This window comes from Jaculus jaculus, chromosome 2 (assembly GCF_020740685.1).
Source record: "Jaculus jaculus isolate mJacJac1 chromosome 2, mJacJac1.mat.Y.cur, whole genome shotgun sequence".
NCBI classification, from domain to species: domain Eukaryota; kingdom Metazoa; phylum Chordata; class Mammalia; order Rodentia; family Dipodidae; genus Jaculus; species Jaculus jaculus.
The window spans coordinates 198,110,662-198,129,396 of NC_059103.1; the positions used below are offsets into that span (position 1 = coordinate 198,110,662).

The following is an 18,735-nucleotide window of genomic DNA, read 5'->3' on the forward strand; positions in this document are numbered from 1 at the left end:
TAGAGAAATGCTATTTTATAGCTAGGTGTTTCATCTGTCTTTGAGAAATCTATTTTTTCATGACAGTCATGATGAGGTCCTTGTTAGAAAGAGATGGTGGCATGAGGGTGTGAAGATACTTGTGTAAGGCAGACATTTTAGACCCTGCTCTCATTTGTTGGGCCTTGCTGAACCTCAGTGTGGCTGGTGAATCTGAGATGCTGCAGTAGCCGGTGTTGTTGGGTAGAGTAGAGGTGGATGTGTGTATGGTACCAGTTGGAGCACAAGGGACACACATAGATGTCATCAGGAACAGAATTTGTTAGCAGTCCTTTGCAGGTTGTTTAATGTCTAACATTTGTAAGATCTGGAGAGATGGCTCAGTGGCTATAACCACTTGCTTGCAAAGCTTGACAGGACTGGTTCAATTCTCCAGCACCCATATAAAGCTGGCTGGGCATTCATTTGCAGGATCAAGAGACCTTGGCATGTGCACATGTTCATGTGCATTCATGCATGCATGCATGCATACACACATATAAATAAATTTTAAAAATTAAAATATGAGTTGTAATTGTTTCACTTAAGTAGATCAGACATTGACATGTTTAGTTATTGAGGCTTTGGTCTTTAATAAAGGTGGTGTTTAGTGTCTCTCTTGTTCTGTTTAACATGCACCAGTTAGGAATATTTCTGTTACACATAACTTCAAGGTGTTAGGCCTTGGGCATGGGGCTAGTGGGGAAAAGTGCAGTGTGGAGATGATAGGTAAGTGTGTGTGTGTGTCCTGGGGTGGGGGGCTAGGACTAAGCTTGACCCATTTATGTTGCTCATAATAGGCAAGGGGTCATTAAAAAAAAAAAAAGAAACTCAGAAATCAGGCTGAATAACAGCTCAGTGCAGTGTGTTTTAAATTTAGAAGTGAGTGAGAAATTTTATTTTTCTTTAATTTTTATTTTTCTTTAATTTTAAATATTTTATTTATCTATTTGAGAGAGACAGAAAGAGAGGAAGAGGTAGCCACACAGAGAGAGAATGGGCATACCAGAGCCTCAGCCACTGCCAATGAACTCTAGTTGTATGTGACACCTTGTGCATCTGTCTAATGAGGGTTCTACGGAATTGAACCTGGGTCCTTAGGCTTCACAGGCAGGTGTCTTAACTGGTAGGCCATCTACAATCTCTACAATGAGAACATTAAAACACTCAAGTGAGAAATTGAAGAAGACACTAGAAAGTGGAGAAACATCCCTTGTTCCTGGATTGGAAGAATCAATATTGTGAAAAGGGCAGTCTTACCTAAAGCAATCCACACATTTAATATAATCCCTATCAAAATTCCAAAGGCATTCTTCATGGAAATAGAAAAAACAATCCAAAAATTCATTTGGAATCACAAAAAACCTCAAATATCTAAAATAATACTGAGCAACAAAAATAAGGCTGGTGGTATCACCATACCTGATTTTAACCTATACTACAGAGCCATAGTAACAAAAACAGCGTGGTACTGGCACAAAAACAGACATGTAGATCAGTGGAACAGAATAGAGGACCCAGATGTAAGTCCAGGTAGCTATAGCCACCTGATATTCGATAAAAATGCCAAAAGCACTCATTGGAGAAGAGACAGCCTCTTCAGCAAATGGTGTTGGGAAAACTGGATATATATCTGTAGAAGAATGAAAATAGATTCTTCTCTCTCGCCATGCACAAGAATTAAGTCCAAATGGATTAAAGACCTTAACATCAGACCTGAAACTCTGAAACCGTTAGAGGTAAAAGTAGGGGAACCCTTCAACATATTGGTCTTGGAAATGACTTTCTGAATACAACCCCAATTGCTCAGGCAATAAAACCACAGATTAATCACTGGGACCTCATGAAATTGCAAAGATTTTGCACTGCAATGGACACAGTGAAAAAAGCAAAGAGGCAACCTACAGAATGGGAAAAAATCTTCGCCAGCTATATATCTGATAGAGGATTAATATCTAGGATATACTACAAAAAACTCAAAAAGTTAAATAATAAGGAATCAAACAAGCCAATCAAAAAATGGGCTATGGAGCTAAATAGAGCATTCTCAAAGGAAGAAATACGAATGGCATATAAGCATCTAAAAAATGTTCTACGTCACTAGTCATCAGGGAAATGCAGATTAAAACTACATTGAGATTCCATCTCACTCCTGTCAGATTGGCTACCATCATGAAAACAAATGATCATAAATGTTGGTGGGGATGTGGAAAAAGAGGAACCCTTCTACACGCTGGTGGGAATGCAATCTGGTCAGCCATTGTGGAAATCAGTGTGGAGGTTCCTAAACAGCTAAAGATTGATCTACAATATGACCCAGCTATAGCACTCCTAGGCATATATCCTAAGGACTCATCTCATTTCCTTAGAAGTATGTGCTCAACCATGTTTATTGCTGCTGAATTTGTAATAGCTGGGAAATGGAACCAGCCTAGATGTCCCTCAACTGATGAGTGGATAATGAAGATGTGTCACATTTATACAGTGGAGTTCTACTCAGCGGTAAAGAAAAATGAAGTTATGAAATCTGCAGGAAAATGGATGGATCTGGCAAGGATTATACTAAGTTGAGGTAACTCAGGCCCAGAAAGCCAAGTGCCGCATGTTCTCCCTCATATGTGGATCCTAGCTACAGATGATTGGGCTTCTGTGTGAGAAGGAAAATACTTAGTAGCAGAGGCCAGTAAGTTCAAAAGGAGATATAAAGGGAAGAGAAAGGAAGGGAGGAGGGTACTTAATAGGTTGGTATTGTATATATGTAAGTAGAATGATTGTAATGGGGAGGTAATATGATGGAGAATGGAATTTCAAAGGGGAAAGTGTGGGGGGGAAGGGTATTACCATGGGATATTTTTTTATAATCATGGAAAATGTTAATAAAAATTGTGAAAAGAAAAAAAAAATTAAAATTGAAAAAAAATACCAGCATTATTTTATTTTTTTGAGGTCGTGTCTTACTGTTATGTAGCTCTGGCTGTCTTTCAACTCTCAAGCTTCCTGCTTTAGCCACTTGACTATTGAAAGCACAAGTATCCCCAGGTAAGATTCCAAAATAAAAAAAATATATTTATTTGAGAGAAAAGGGGAGAGATGTGAGAATGGGCACACTAGGGCCCCCTGCTGCTGGAAACACCTCTAGATAGAAGTGTTACATAAGATTTTCTTGGGAAGAGTTGCATTTTCTCCCTCCTTTCCTGCCTCCCTCCCTTCCTCCCTTCCTTTGCCTGCCTGCCTGCTTGTCTTCCTTTTTAAATGAACTTTGTTTTGTCTGTCTTTCAGCACACATGACCACAGAGGGGGAATCTTCATTTTAGTTTTTCATGTTTTTTTCTTTATATTAAGGAATTAAAAAAATTAAATTTAGTTATTTGCCATCAGAGAGAGAGATAGAGAGAGAGAATGAATGAGCACGCCAGGGCCTCCAACCACTGCAAACTTTAGATGTATTTGCCCCTTCTGCATCTGGCTTAAGTGTGTCCTGGGGAACTGAACCTGGGTCTTTTGGCTTCACAGGCAAACACCTTAACTGCTAAGCCATTTCTCTAGCTCCATTTTCTTTTTTTAAAATTTATTATTTGCCGGGCGTGGTGGCGCACGCCTTTAATCCCAGCACTCGGGAGGCAGAAGTAGGAGGATCGCCGTGAGTTCAAGGCCACCCTGAGACTACAGAGTTAATTCCAGGTCAGCCTGGACCAGAGTGAGACCCTACCTCGAAAAACCAAAAAAAAAAAAAAAAAAAAATTTATTATTGTTGTTATTACTTATTTTAGAGAGAGAGAGAAAAAAAAATTAGTGTGCCAGGGCCTCAGCCACTGCAATCGAACTCCAGATGCTTGTGCCACCTAGTGGCCATATGCAACCTTATGCTTGCCTCATCTTAATACATCTGGCTTACATGGGATCTGAAGAGAGATCGAACATATCTCCTTAGGCTTTGCAGGCAAGCTTTAACCACTAAGCCATCTCTCCAGCCCAAGAGTTGCATTTTCCTACTTACTTTATATATTTCAGTCTTGTTTAAGTGAGTGGTTATATTTTACTTATTTTCTGGTGATTCTGATGGCATGCTGTTTTAAGTTCCAGCTGTGGTAGCTTCCATAAGACTTGTTCTAGGAGGAGCGCTGATACAGGAGGGGTGTCCCATGAACCTCAGGGTGTTACAGGGATACAGCAGCTTAGCTGTTTTGTATCACTGTGCTTCTTCTCTCCCTTCCTTTGTCCTTCAAGGGCCAAATGAGGCCCATTTCCTGGCTTATCTTTGGGACATTTGCAGCTTCTGCAAGTGTGTGATACTACATGGCGTCTTCACTGTTGTGCCTGCTGTCTGTGAGTTTGGTGTACCTTGGCTCTGATGCTGGGTGTCCCCAATCATTATTGTGTTACCAGGAGTTTGTAACATCGTCTGTGTAGCTGAAGGTATCAATTGAGAATCCAGCCCAAAAGCACTGCTTGAAAATTGTGAAAGAACTGACTATGGAGCCAGACTTTGTGGGTTTGGTTTCCACTTTGCTCTTAAAGCAGTGTAATTGTACTTTCCCCACCTCTCAGTTTCTTCATCTGTGAAATGAGAATGATGGTATGTTAATGACAGCCAGGTGAGTGGACATTTAAAAAGCCCTTGGAGCAAGTTGATATCAGCAAGTTACCTTGGTGTCAGCTCTGGGCTCCTGTGGGGTTGTCACATGGCCAATACTGGGTGAGGGATGGTCATTGTCTCTATTTTACAGATACAGGCATGGAGGTGCCACTGCTGCTAAAATTATTTTTTCTTTGTCTCATAGGTATCTGGGGCTCCTTTTCATCTTGCAGTCACAAGTCCAGTGCCTTCCTCCACCTCCCTTGAGTTCCTGCAGTGTGAAGTAAGGTGCAGGTGATGTTACAAAACTGGCAGGGAGACTGAACAGTACTCATACCTTCACCATCAGGAGTCTGTTGTCCTGGGAGACCTATTGAGACAAATCTCAGATCTGTCTGCTCTCAGAAGGTGATTATATCCTTTATTACCATGAGTACTTCTGTTGGCTTTATGAAGTCATAATGGTTGATAGATGATGAATCTTCATAAGAAAAAGCAGTGAGACACAATGACCTTTGAAATAGCCAAGTAATTTTAATTGAAGTAAGTTTAGCATGGGATACCCAATATTAGGAAGTTAGTGTTTATTATAATTACCAGTTGCTGACTAGAGTACCATATCATAAAATACTGTATTTAATGCAAACTTAGAAAAGGTGGTAAAATTAGATGATTAGCTATGTAATAGAAGTGCTGTTTTTCTTTTCTATCCCTCCAACCTGCTGATATAAGAGGATTTACCAGTCTGTCACTGTTCCAACGAAGGAGCTAAGGGGAAACTATGGCAGCTATATGAAAAATATGCAAACTAGTCTGTAACTTTTAGGAATTTCTTTGGTCGACATTTATGACATGTTTGTTATTAGTTATTCCCAGTGACCTTTCCTTTGAGGCTTAGTTGGACAGAAGTGTACACAGCATTTGGAGGGCATGAGGTTCCCTTTTCAGCTTGCTTTTCTTGCTCACAGGCGTATTAATGAACCTAATGATTTTAGCTAGTTTCACAGCATGTATTTTGGCATCACACATTCCAGTAGGAGAGGCTGTGGTAGTCCATGGTTTTCCTAGGCTCTATGTTTTTTTTTTTTCTTTTCCATTCTTACATTCTTAAAGACACAAGATTTTCTTAATGTTTAATTTCTTTACTCATTCTATAAGTGTTTATCAAGCCTCTGCCCAGTTTTTTTTTTTTTTTTTTTTTTTTTTTTTTGATTTTTCGAGGTAGGGTCTCACTCTAGCCCAGGCTGACTTGGAATTCATTATGGAGTCTCTGGGTGGCCTCGAACTCATGGCAACCCTCCTACCTCTGGAGTGCTGGGATTAAAGGCGTGCACCACCACGCCCGACCTCTGCCCAGTTTTGAACCTGGAGGTGATGCAGTGTTTAGGATAAAGACAATATGTTACTGGATATACTTCTCTTTGGCCATAACCTGGGAAAGAAAACAAATTCCCTATGCTAATGGCAATGGGGGAAGTGGCCTTCAGCAGTAAAGACTTGGATGTTGTGCATACAGTAGACACAGTTCCCTCCTATCACAGAGCTTGCATTATAGTGGGGACATTGTAGTGGGGACAGCTAGATAGTAACAGTGTATAAGTCAGTCACCTGAGGACAAAATGCAACAGGTGAGTAGAAGGGCTGTGCAGTTTTATATGTAGTGGCCAAAACAGTCCCCATTGAGTAGGTGACATTGGAACTAGACTTGACAGGGGAAAGGATATGGCTAGGATAACTTAGGCCATTCCACATGGAATAAGGACTTTGCTTTGAGGTAAGAAACGGATAAGAGTGACATGAATCAAGGATTTGGGTCTCAGCAATAGGAATATCTCTTTGTCAGTTTTAATTGAGTGATGTTACTGGTTCAGTAGGACATATTAGAGTTGCTCTTTTTTTTTTTTTGTTTGTTGTTTTTGAGGTAGGGTCTCACTGTAGCTCAGGCTGACCCAGAATTCACTATGTAGTCTCAGGGTAGCCTCGAACTCTCGGCAATCCTCCTACCTTTGCCTCCCGAGTGCTGGATTAAAGGTCTGCACCACAACGCCTGGCCCAGAGTTGTTTTTACTTATTCTGATACTAAAAGTTTAATTTGACTATCACAGAACTTTCTAGTGAATACTGGCCCTTATAAGAAAAAATTTCATAACTTAGAGAACATTGAACATTTATATGTTTCATTTAATCTACCTTATGTACCTTTTTTTTTTTTTTTTTTTTTTTTTTTTGAGGTAGGGTCTTGCTCTACCCCAGGCTGACCTGGAATTCACTATATAGTCTCAGCCTGGCCTTGAACATACAGCAGTCCTTCCTATCTCAGCCTCCTGAGTGCTGGGATTAAAGGCATGTGCTACCATACCCTGCTTTAACATTCCTTTAAATGTGGTCTGTTCCTATTTTTAGGAAATCACTGGATTAAGAATGTAAAAGCATAATACGTTTTTAATACTTAGCAAGGAGAAAGCAAGAGTAATTTTATCACTAAGCTAGCTAGTACTCATGCAGATTGCTTGACTCCTCTCAACCTTCCTTTCCTCTGGGATTCTGCCATGGGTCAAAGGCAATTACCATATATTTAACTAGCTTCAGCAGACGTACAGGGTCCCCCCCTCCGCCCCTCCCCCCCTTTTTTTTTCCAAGGTAGCGTCTCACTGTAGTTCAGGCTGACCTGGAATTCACTATATAGTCTCAGGGTGGCCTTGGACTCAGGGTGATCCTCTTACCTATGACTCCCGAGTGCTGGGATTAAAGGCATGCACCACCACGCCTGGTTCAGGGTTCCTTTTTATTGCTGGCATTGCCACCTCTCCAGGGTCTGATGTAGTCACCAGTTGCTATCTACTCACTGCCTTAGTACCTGTGAGCACTAGGCAAGCTCTCAGTCATACTTCTCTTTGGTCCACTGTAGAAATTCATACTATTATCCTGCCTGGCCTTTTAACACCTTCAGATCTTGCATATTAGGAGGTAAGAATAGTTGCATAGTGAATAAATTATGTTAGCAAGAAGGCCCAGAAAAAGCCCATCCTTGGGTTAAAGTCACAAGCCAGGCCCCTCCCCTTTCTACTCATCACCTTCTGTCTGTTCTCTTCTCCACTGCCAGTGCCTTAGCTTTGCCCCCACATCACTGGCTGGTACAACTCTCCTTTCTGCTCTGGATCTGTAATAGCTTTCATTTTGGGTTAAAAATGTTTGTGGTGAGTGCTACAAAGATCCTGTCTTCATGATTGAATGTGTGGGCTCTTCCTCATAGCAGGAGTCCGGTTTTAGTGTTCTCTTGTTGAAGGTAACACAGTAGTACTGCTCTGGCTTAGAAGAGAGAAGGAACACTTAGGCACCGTAAGGATTCTGTGTGCAGAAAATTGTATGTGACCAGTATAAGCTGCTTGCAGTGGTGTTTGATCTGAGACCCATCAGTTCGAGAATGCTTACGTGTGGTGCAGGTCACTTGTGCAGCTTTTGGTGATGGCTCAGATTAAACTGTAAGCTATGCTCATGCACTGAGGCAGGTGTTAGCCTTGGCTGGCTGTGCTTGCTTCTTCCAGGATAGCAGCAGGCCTCCACACTCCTGTGTCCTCAGAAGTGGTAGAGCTGCGGATGCTTGCTTACTTTGGGTTCTCATGTCTGTCTGTGGCTTTCTTCTGTTCTGGCCTGCTTGCATTGCTTTTCTGGATCCCCTTTCTTCTACCCTTGTTTAGGGTCAGAGTTCACACTGAGGAGTGATCTATTTCTAGGAGAGGAGAAGCCCCTTTCAGAAGAGGCTGTGGAATTGTGGCAGCAGCTGGGGGTTGAGAGTGGAGTGTGAAGACAAGTGCATTCATCATTAGGGGTGACACTGGGACTGCAGGCAACTGGGTGCTACTTAACAAGCATTTCTCTCTTTGTCCACATCTTGTTTTCAGAAGTCACTGGATCCACAGACAAAGCCTCAGCCATTTGTACAGTAAAGGAAGTACTTGAATTTGGTTTAGTTTGTGGGATTTTGACACTAACTGAACCACCAGCATGTTAGGAAAGCTAGAACTTGGAGCATTAGTTTGTATTACGTGTGCTAAAAGAACAAGGGGCAGGAGCCTAATAACTTACATGCTGCTCCAGTTGAAGGGTGTTCAAATAGCCAGATTATGTCGGTTTAAATGGAAAAAGTAAGTAGCTTTGCTTTTATAAAAATTGCTGATGCAGATTTTAAAAGTGTTTTTTTGGTCTTTCTTCACTATGAGCTCATTACTCATTTTTTTTTTTTTTCGAGGTAGAGTCTCACTCTGATCCAGGCTGACCTGGAATTAACTCTGTCATCTCAGGGTGGCCTTGAACTCATGGCAATCCTCCTACCTCTGCCTCCCGAGTGCTGGGATTAAAGGCGTGCGCCACCACGCCCGGCTTCATTACTCATTTTTTGAAGCTAGAAAAAATACCTTGGATCCCTCATGTTCTTGAGCAAATTTTTATTTTATTGATTAATTCATTTATTTTTATTTGTGTCTGTGTGTGGTGTGCATTTGTATGTGCAGGCTCCTGGGTGTATGTGTGAGTGGAGGCTTGAGGTTGATATGGGTTTCCTCAGTCACTCCATTCATCCTGTTTTTTGTCTCTCCATCCTATTTTTTGAAACAGGGTCCCTCACTAAGCCTGGAACTCAGTAGTTCTGCTAGAGAAGCTGGCCAGAAAGCCTCAGGGACTCCCCTCCCTGTCTGTTCCTCCCCAGGCTGGGATTGTAAGTGCACACTGTCCTGCGGGCTTTTACTTGGGTGCTGGGTGTCCAAATAGTCTTCTTGTTTGTGCACAAGTGCTTCACTTACTGAGGCATCTTCTCAACCCTTCTGAAGCAAATTATCAAAGAAGTTGATTACCTTAAATTCTTGTTTGTATGCTTTATATATATGCATATACATCTGCATGCTTATTATGAAAGTATCAGTCAGGGCAAACATTTTACCCCAAAGATATTTTGAGTTATATTGACTTGTATCAGTCAGGGAAAACATTTTACCTCAAAGATATTTCGAGTTATATTGACTTTTCCCACCAATTTGTTTTTGATATTCGTGATTTTTTTCATTTTCCAAATCGCTTTTATTTATCAAGTCGTTTTTAGTCTAAGGCCAGAATCAGGTTGCTAAAATGCCAAAGGCATGATTCCAAAGAGAGAAACTGTTTAGGAACCATGTACAGATGCGATCTGGGTCAGGCTGGATTTGTAGCTTACTCAATTTTAGAGTTCACTGTCATTTTGTAAACAGAAGCCTGCCAGATGAATTGAACAGAAGGGCGAGATTAGCATATTCATAAGGTGCTGGCTCCTGGCCTTCTTTTCTCGTCCCTTCTCTCCCTCCCTGTCTCTCCCCTTCCCTGAATGAATCTAGGAACACAGACCCACTGGGTCGCATGACTAGCTGGTTTCATTCTGTTCAGTGGCTTAATCTGGCCAGGACGGTCTGTGTTTCAGATTGCGGAAGCAGAAGATTCAGTAACTGAGAGGCCTCCTTCAAGCTGCTGGAAACTATTACAGAAGGAACACCTCCCAGATTTTGCTTCAAGCTCTAAAAAGGAGCACACAGGGGAAGCTTAGTCTTTCTTGGGATCGAAGCAAATGCTGTCGGAGCGATGAACTGGGACTTTATGTGCGGACTCCTGGCTTGATCTTGCTAGGATTGGGTGTATGTTGTTGGAACGGGCAGGCCAAGAGGCCCTGAAACCTGCAGGCGCCGTCTGTATGGAGACAAGCGGCTGTAGTCCATTTCCAGTGTGTTGGGCTAAAGGTATAACAACTTACAGATTGTTCAGTTTGCTTTTATATCAATTCATGTTTATACTTGACAATGATAGGTAAGAGTCTTTCAGATTTTTTAAAAATTTCAGGTATAGCTACAAATTTGAGGAAAAAAAGAAAATTGATGTCACATAAATTTGTAACTGTTGCATGAAACCAGTTAGAGAACTCTGCAAGTAGTAAATAAAAATATGTGTACAGAACTGTTTTTTATGTGAAGTAAGTCATCTTTCTCTATTCTGTCCTGTGTCTCCCAAGAGTCTTATATGCATTTCTTTCTTTCACTCAAAACACCCATTATCCATTCTGTGCCATTGAAAATTTTCAAGGACACAATTATTAATTTTAACTTTATAATTTGAGGAGAAAAGAATAATATAGACTTTATTATTTGAAAAAAATGGTTTCTATTCACTAGAAAGTTTATATATTTAATTTGAAGATCTATGTTATTTTATTAAGTTTATTACTAAGAATCGATTTTGTTAGTAAGGAATTTTTCACTTTAATGTTGTTAAAATGTATGTTCATACAAAACTGTACATATGAAGTATAGTGTTTTCACTCCAGCCTTCGAGGAGGTGTTCAGCAAGCATATTTAGAAGTTAAAAAGTCTGTAGTTAGTGCATAACACAAGCAAATAAATTTAACTTAAAATATTTGCTTAAAGTAGTAGTGAATTTTAAGCAGTGAATATCCTTAATGAAAATATTGTTACCATGCAAAATATATTTAAATGTTACATTAATTTACTTTGTATTCAAAAGGAGGAATCTGTACTTGTGCAGAAACTACACTTGTAAATGGAACTGTAGTTGGCTTACTTAGTTTAGTTTTTAGTGTAAAATATTAGGACCACTGACTGGACTGTTGAACATGTTACGAACAATATACCATTTCAGTAGGACGTGGTTTTCATTGGTTGAGCTGTCTTTCTTAATTCTTTTTTAGGTTTCTACATATAAAACATGGTATTAGAACTACTTTAGTATGATAGTACTAAACAAAACACCTGTCATGTTAATACATAGATATTCATAGTAAATATTTTGTCTAATTAAATGAATCTCCCCCCTAATTTTTCTTTGAGGTAAGGTTTCACTGTAGCTCAGGCTGACCTGGAATTCACTATGTAGTTTCAGGCTGGTCTTGAACTCATGGTGATCCTACCTATGCCTCCAGAGTGCTAGGATTAAAGGCGTGTGCCACCACACCTGGCCTTTGACCTGGATTTCTTATTGAAAGTGACAAGAGAACTTTGGCAGTAAAGAGGTAGTAGTATTTTGGTTTATCATAAAACAGTTTGTTCAAAGAAACTTATTTTTTGAGTATTTTTGGACTATCAGAGAAGATGGTATAGCTGTTTCTTAAATGAAACATTATGCCGAGCTCTCATTGCCTAGGTTGTGTCAAGAGCCACAGTGGGTTCCATGTGTAGGGGCCAGAGCAAGCCATCTCCTTGGCTGGATGGTTTTGCTCTTAGTGGTTCAAGCAGAGGAGTCTGCGACCTCAGAGCTGTACATATGCTTCCATGGCAATTGGCGCAGTGTGGCTATCTTTGAACTTCCTCTCTGCCTGTTTGTTTCATTCTCTAGCACCAGGGCAGGGAAGCAGGAGGCTTGTCTCCATGCTTGGTAATCATGTCTTTGTGATAAAACAAAGGTGCTGGTGTGTAGGAATTGTCTGAATTAATTATTTTAAGTATAAGAGTTTCAGTGTGTAGATAAGTAGAAAGCTCAAAGCCTAAGCATATACAAACCTCTGTCTGCAGTTAGACACTCTAAACCATGCATTTGATTCTATCAGTCACATTAACCTCAGAAAACAGCACTGTCCCAGTTTTAAGGAGACATGCAAGTCTTACCAGGACAGGCTAAAAATAGAAGAGACCTATATTTGTATACTTTGAAATGAACCTTTAAGTATCCTTACAGTACTTACTGTACTGTTGAATTTGATGTTAAAAATCTTCTAAAGATCTTAAGAAAATCTATTTTATTAATAATATGTGCTCACTCATGTCATGATTCCCTAGGCTTACAGTTTATTTATTTTTTAATTTTTTTCTTTTTTGAGGCAGGATCTAAACTCTAGCCCAGACTGACCTGTAACTCACTCTATAGTTCCAGGCTGGTCTCAAACTCACAGCCATTCTCTTACCTCAGCCTCCCTAGTGCTGAGAATAAAGGTGTGCACCGCAATGCCCAACTTAAAGACAATTTTGATTAAGAGTATTCAATATTGACATTCTCCGTCCTATAAGCTTCCAAGTCTGTTTGAGCAGAAAGCACTGCAGGTGGAATTTCTGGTTGTTTCACTTGCACATTTTTCCATCTTTTTGAGAAGGCTGGCAAGCATCAAAGTGGTAGGAATGAATGTTTTCTGGGTTCTTCTCTTGTAGGAACAGAGACTGTACTGTTAAGATAGTTCATGTATGTTGTTCTATCTCTGGTTGACACGCTGTGTAACAATGCAAAATTCTTTTGGTGCATCACTCTGTCCTTGGATTCATCTGTCCATGCAGACAACTTTCTGTGCAGCCATCTTCTGTCTTAGATTGGAGCTGACAGCTGCTTCCTACATGCACATTTACATCACGCTCAAACATCCTCTTTCTTGTCTTGATCTTCCCAGTTCTAGTGCACACTGGGCTCATGTCCATTAATCCAGAACGCCTCTTCAAACCATACTTTCTATATGAGGTCATCATTTTATCCTGATGATTCTACTTCTAGCATACATTTTGAGTTAATCAACTTAACCTCTGTTACCTTCACTCTGATCCTGCTTTCCTCCCAAAGCCTAGCTAGATCCACAATCAACAGCCCCATAGCAATGGGATATTGAGTAGTCAGAGACTAGATTTCTTCTGTTGTTCCATAGCTCTTCTGAGCTATGAAAGTGGCTCTCTGTCTGGATTCACTGTCTCCATATATGTTCATGTATCTGTTGGAAGGATTTTGTAAAAATATAAGCCTGATTATTTTCCTGCTTAAAACTCTTCACTGGCTTCTTATTAGACATGGATACAACCCACACACGCTCACTATGGCCCACAGGCCTCTGACCCACCTCTGCTGCTTTTTCAGTCTTGGGCCATTGTCCTTGCTCATTAACAGTGCACCCATTCTGTCTTTTCACTGCCCTTAGCACGGGGGACTTCTCATGTGCTGTTGCCTCTTTGAGAACTGTCTTCTAGAAGCATCCCTTGCATCCTCCAGTTCTACTTGTAGTTTGGGTTCCACTTAAGGAACTCTTCCCCTCAGCCTGAACAGGCCCTCTCTAGTGTTCTCACTGAAGCCTATGCTGCTGCATTCCCACAGCATGTTCTGTGACATGGTGTTTTACAGTTCTTGTTTGATTTCTCTCTTGCTGATTAGACTAAATGTGAAATAGTCTGAGATAAGGTCGAGCTTTTGCCAGCTTGGCAAATACTTTGCACAAGTAAGTGAACGAATTCTGCAAATAATTATAGAGTTAGCTTTGATTTTTAAAGAATATTTTTATTTTTAATTTTTATTTATTTGAGAGAGAATGGGTGTGCTAGGGCCTCTAGCCACTGCAAACGACCTCTAGACTCATGTGCCACTATGTGAATGTGGCTTACTTAGGTTCTGGGAAATCAGACCTGGGTCCTCTGGCTTTGTAGCCAAATACCTTAACTGCTAAGCCATCTCTCCAGCCCTTGATTATTTTTAAAGGCGCTTTTAAGTTGAGCATGGTGGCTCATGCCTATAATCCCAGCACTTGGGGAGGCTGAGGTAGGAGGATTGCTGTGAGTAGTTTGAGGTCATCCTGGGTTTAAAAACAAAACCAAGGGCTGGAGAGATGGCTTCGCGTTTAAGTGCTTGCCTATGAAGCCTAAGGACCCTGGTTCGAGGCTCGATTCCCCAGGTCCCACATAAGCCAGATGCACAAGGTGGCGCATGCATCTGGAGTTCGTTTGCAGTGGCTGGAGGCCCTGGTGTGTCCATTCTCTCTTTCTCACTCTCTTTGTTGCTCTCAAATAAATAAATAAAAATCAACAACAACAAACAAAACCAACTAAACAAAAAACAGAAAGGCAGGCACTTCCAGAGCTAAAAATCCTTTGGCTAATATATATTGCTTTGTAGGTCAATCTTATTTTAGATTTATTGGGCTGTTAGATAAAAGTTTACGTTTTATTTTTACTTATTTATTTGAGAAAGAGGCAGAGAGAGAATGAGAGAGAGAATATGAATGGGCGGGCATGTCAGGGCCTCTAGCCTCTGTAAATGAATTTCAGATGCATGTACCACCTTGTGCATCTGGTTTATGTGGGTACTGGGGAATCGAACCTGGGTTCTTTGGCTTCAGGTAAGTGCCTTAACTGCTAAGCCACCTTTCCAGCTCAGAAAAAAGTTTTCACATCAAACTTTTGGCCATTCTAATTTCATGTTTTTTTGTTTTCCCCCCTCCAAGAATGGAAGGGTATGAGAGAGCACAGTTGAGTGTTGTTCCATGGAGTGAATAGTTGAGGAGTGTACACAGGGTGGTGCTGCTTTGGTTCTGAGCTATTGTCAGTTCCTGTCAGCTTGTTTGAATGTTTTACCATTTCTACTTCACTTCATTTGGTGACATTTCAAGAGAGAGCTGTGCTTAAAACAGTTAAAATTTATTCCTCAGACACTAAATGCCATGTATAAGCTGAGTTTACACATGCACTCAAGCACATATGTACTGCCCCAGTTAGTTCTCACAAAAGCCCTCTGGGATAGGAATTCATCAGTATCCCAGTTTTGGAGATGAGACATTGAAACAGTGAGAGAGAGGGTAAATGACTCGGTACTGGTTCTTAGCTCATAAACGGCAAAACCAGGGACCTTGCCTCCAGTGCAAAGGTTCTTAATTCTCATAGCACCACACCCAGGTGGAAAGTAGATCATGGTAGAATTTGTGGGATGTTTGTTTGTAGATATAAGAATCATACCTTATTTTTTGAGCATCTTCATTTATTTATTGATTCATCTGACTAGTATTTAATGAGGACTCAGTATGTGCTGAGCCCAGTGCCAATACTAATAGATGCTAATGAGTAAGAGACAAAGTTCCTATTCTTATGAAGTCAGTTTTGTTGGTGAATGGTGAAAAGAATGAAAATTAGCCGGTCGTGGTGGCATATGCCTTTAATCCCAGCACTCTGGAGGCAGAGGTAGGAAGATCGCCATGAGTTCGAGGCCACCCTGAGACTACAGAGTGAGTTCCAGGTCAGCCTGGGCTACCTTGGAAAAAAACCCCAAAAAACAAAAACCCACAAAACAAAGCAGCAACCAAAAAAGAATGTGAAAATTAACCAGTATGGTAGATAGTTCAAAATGCTATGGTGAGGAGGCAGTCAGCTGACAGTTTTAGGTGGTATTAAGGTGCAGTTCACCGGTGACCTGAAGGAAATGAGGGAAGTGAACGTAGGAAGTAGCTGGAGGAAGAAAGCTCTTAGCAAGTCTGCATGATGACGAGTCTTGAGGCAGCATTATGGCTGGAATATGGTAAAGGGCTGGGGCTTTCTTCCTGAGTAACAGTTGTTTGCTTGGCAGCATGAAATAAGCCAAGGTGTGGATCAATTCTGACCCACTTTTAAAAAGAGAAAGCCAAATAAGGGGTCAGTAGATAAGGTGAAGACCAGAGTTTGAATCCCTAGTGTTACATAAATGTCAGGTGGGAAGGGATCTTCAGGGCAAGCTGTCTAGCTGAATTGGCAAGTTCTGGGTTCAAGTGAGGACCATATGTATAAAGTGCAGAGCAACCAAGAAAGGCACCCAGTGCCAACCTCTGGCCTTCACATGCAAACTCAGGTGTGTGCGTGCGCGCGCACACACACACACACACACACACACACACACACACTCACACACACAGACAGAAACTGAAAAGCTAAATGAGAGGAGTGCTTGTCTGAGTTCTTGAAGGAAACATGCTCCATTCTGGCATTCGCAGGTAGTTGCCTCAGGTGCCTTAGCAGACAAGCCATGAGTGCTGTCCTTCCTCTTAGACTGAACATTAGGAACACCAGCATTTCCTTGTCATCAGCATGCGTACTGGAGAAGAAGCTGTTAGTTTTCACCAGATTCTCCTCTTTCAGGTGGATTAAGTTGTGGTTTTTGCTGGTCGATGAGGTATCACAAATTCCAAGGATGTTTACTGGCCAAGTGCTCCTTCTGCTAGCACCCCACTTTGAGTGCCCTGGTTTGGGCAGTAGGTTATGCAGAGTCCTAATGTGTGTTAAGCCCTAATGTGTGCTTAAAGTTGAGCCATTCCCCACACCCCACCTCTGCTGTGTCTTCTCTCCTGTGCTTGTTGCCCGCCCGTACCCATGGAGCTAGCTTGCTAGTTTGGGTCATTTGCTGCCCTCACTGAAACACACCTATGGGGCAAGGAGGCTGTCGCACTAACTGCTGCAATCCCAGGGCCCAGCACAAGGCCAGTTCTGCTGCATCTCATGCTACTTGGTTAAATCATCTTGTCTGCTTGGAGAAACAGGTTTAAACATTAGAAACAAATGGGAGGATAATGGAGATGTTTCTGGAAAAGCAAAATGAAACAAAACTACACCTAAATTGTTTGCAATGCTTTAATAATGTTCAGTGAGACTAGTTCTGGAAAAAACATACACAAGTTCTAATCATTAATTCATTTGCAATTATTTAAACTACAAAGAATTTATTGAAATGCCTACTGTTTTCTAAATTTCTTACTGGTTTTCAGTTGGAAGAGAGGTTAACCTTGATATAATTTTAGTTGGATTTTTTTTTTTTGAATGAGGTGGGTATTGGAGAGAATTGGTGCCCAGGGCCTCCAGCCACTGCAGTAGAATTCCAGTCACATACACCACCTTGTGCACATGTGTGATGCACATGTGTGACCTTGTGCATGTGTCATCTTGTGTGTCTGGTTTATGTGGGATCTGGAGAGTCAAACATAGGTCCTTAGGCATCATGGGTAAGCACCTTAACCACTAAGCCATCTCTCCAGCCCCTACCTGGATATTTTTACTTTGCACTTAATACTTGCAGATTTTTAAATGTAGCACATGTAATTTTAGATTTGGCTTTTGGTATATATTTTCTTAAGGCAGAAAAATAAACTAATATGTGTTTGTATTTTGGTTTTATACTATACCCTTTCTGAAAATTATAGAGACTAATTCAAACTTAAAGTGTTTTAAAGGAGTTTGATATGTAAATGAAACCAATAGCACTATTCTTTTTTCAAGGTAGGATCTCACTCTAGCTCAGGTTGACCTGAGACTCATTCTGTAGTTCCAGGCTGGCCCTGAACTCATGGCAATCCTCTTACCTTAGCCTCCTGAGTATTGCCTCATCACACCTGGCTTAATGGGGCTTTGTTTTAACTGAGGAAGAGACCATCAGGCCTGTGGCTCCCTCTGCTTTGTGTTGCTTTGTGCTCATTCTCATGGATGTGGGCTAACTTGTTTCCTCTTGCTCAAAGTATTGCCTTGAATTTGTAAGAATATAGATTGGAAATAGCAATTATAGCAGTTTCTAGAGTCAGTTTTTTTTTTTCTTTCTATTTTTAAAAGTTGGGGCTATAATATAATGGATCAGTTTTTTGGAAGACTTAATCTGGGAACAGTATTAAGATTTCTCTGGCTGGAGAGATGGCTCAGCAGTTAAGGCCCTTGTCTGCAAAAGTCTAATGATCTGGGTTCAATTCCCCAGTACCCACATGTACCCAGATGCACAAAGTGGTACATGCATCTGGAGTTTGTTTGCAGTGGCTAGAGGCCCTGGCAGACCACTCTGTCTCTCTGCAAATAAATAAGAATAAAAAGTATTTATAAAAACGATTTCTGATATATAATCATAGTATGTCTAATTATTTAATTCTTTAATTTATGCTACTGATTTGTTGTAGATATTAGTGGAAGTTTAATGATTTTTATGAAGCTAAATATATGTATATACCTATGTATGTATATCTAACATGCACGTATGTACATGTTTTTTCGAGTTTTACTCTAGCTCAGGCTGATCTGGAACTGACTCTGTAGTTCCAGGCTGGCCTTGAACTCACAAGCGATCCTCCTGTTTCTGCCTCCTGAATGCTGGGATGAAAGGCGTGCACTGTCACGCCTGGTGATTGGGTGTTTTTTTTTGTATTTTTGATTTTTTTCCTTTTTATTGACAGGTTTCACACTTAGTGACAATAAATCATGATAACTTCTTCCCCTTCTGCCATCCTTCACAAATCTACTCTCCATCATATCCCCTTACTCTCTCCATTAATCTCTTTTGTCTTGATGTCATCATCTTTTCCTCCTATTATGAGGGTCTTGTGAAGATAGTGCTAGGCACTGTGAGGTCATCTGGTCAATTGCATTGTAAGCAGTCCT

The 18,735-nt window shown here is 40.8% G+C and overlaps 1 protein-coding gene across 10 annotated transcripts in view; it reads left to right on the forward strand.

The window, feature by feature from the left end:
- Nucleotides 1-18,735, forward strand: part of Ptk2 (protein tyrosine kinase 2) — a 296,868-nt gene that overhangs the window by 69,463 nt on the left and 208,670 nt on the right. For 8 of the 10 annotated variants that reach the window (XM_045143862.1, XM_045143858.1, XM_045143860.1 and 5 more), the window contains 2 exons: nt 4,800-5,002; nt 10,041-10,353. The exons of 1 other annotated variant lie outside the window; for it this stretch is intronic. In XM_045143862.1, coding sequence (XP_044999797.1) covers nt 10,254-10,353 — 100 coding nt within the window. In that variant the 5' untranslated portion in view covers nt 4,800-5,002; nt 10,041-10,253. The remainder of the gene's footprint in view (nt 1-4,799; nt 5,003-10,040; nt 10,354-18,735) is intronic. One more of the 10 variants, XM_045143866.1, reaches the window with a different exon arrangement.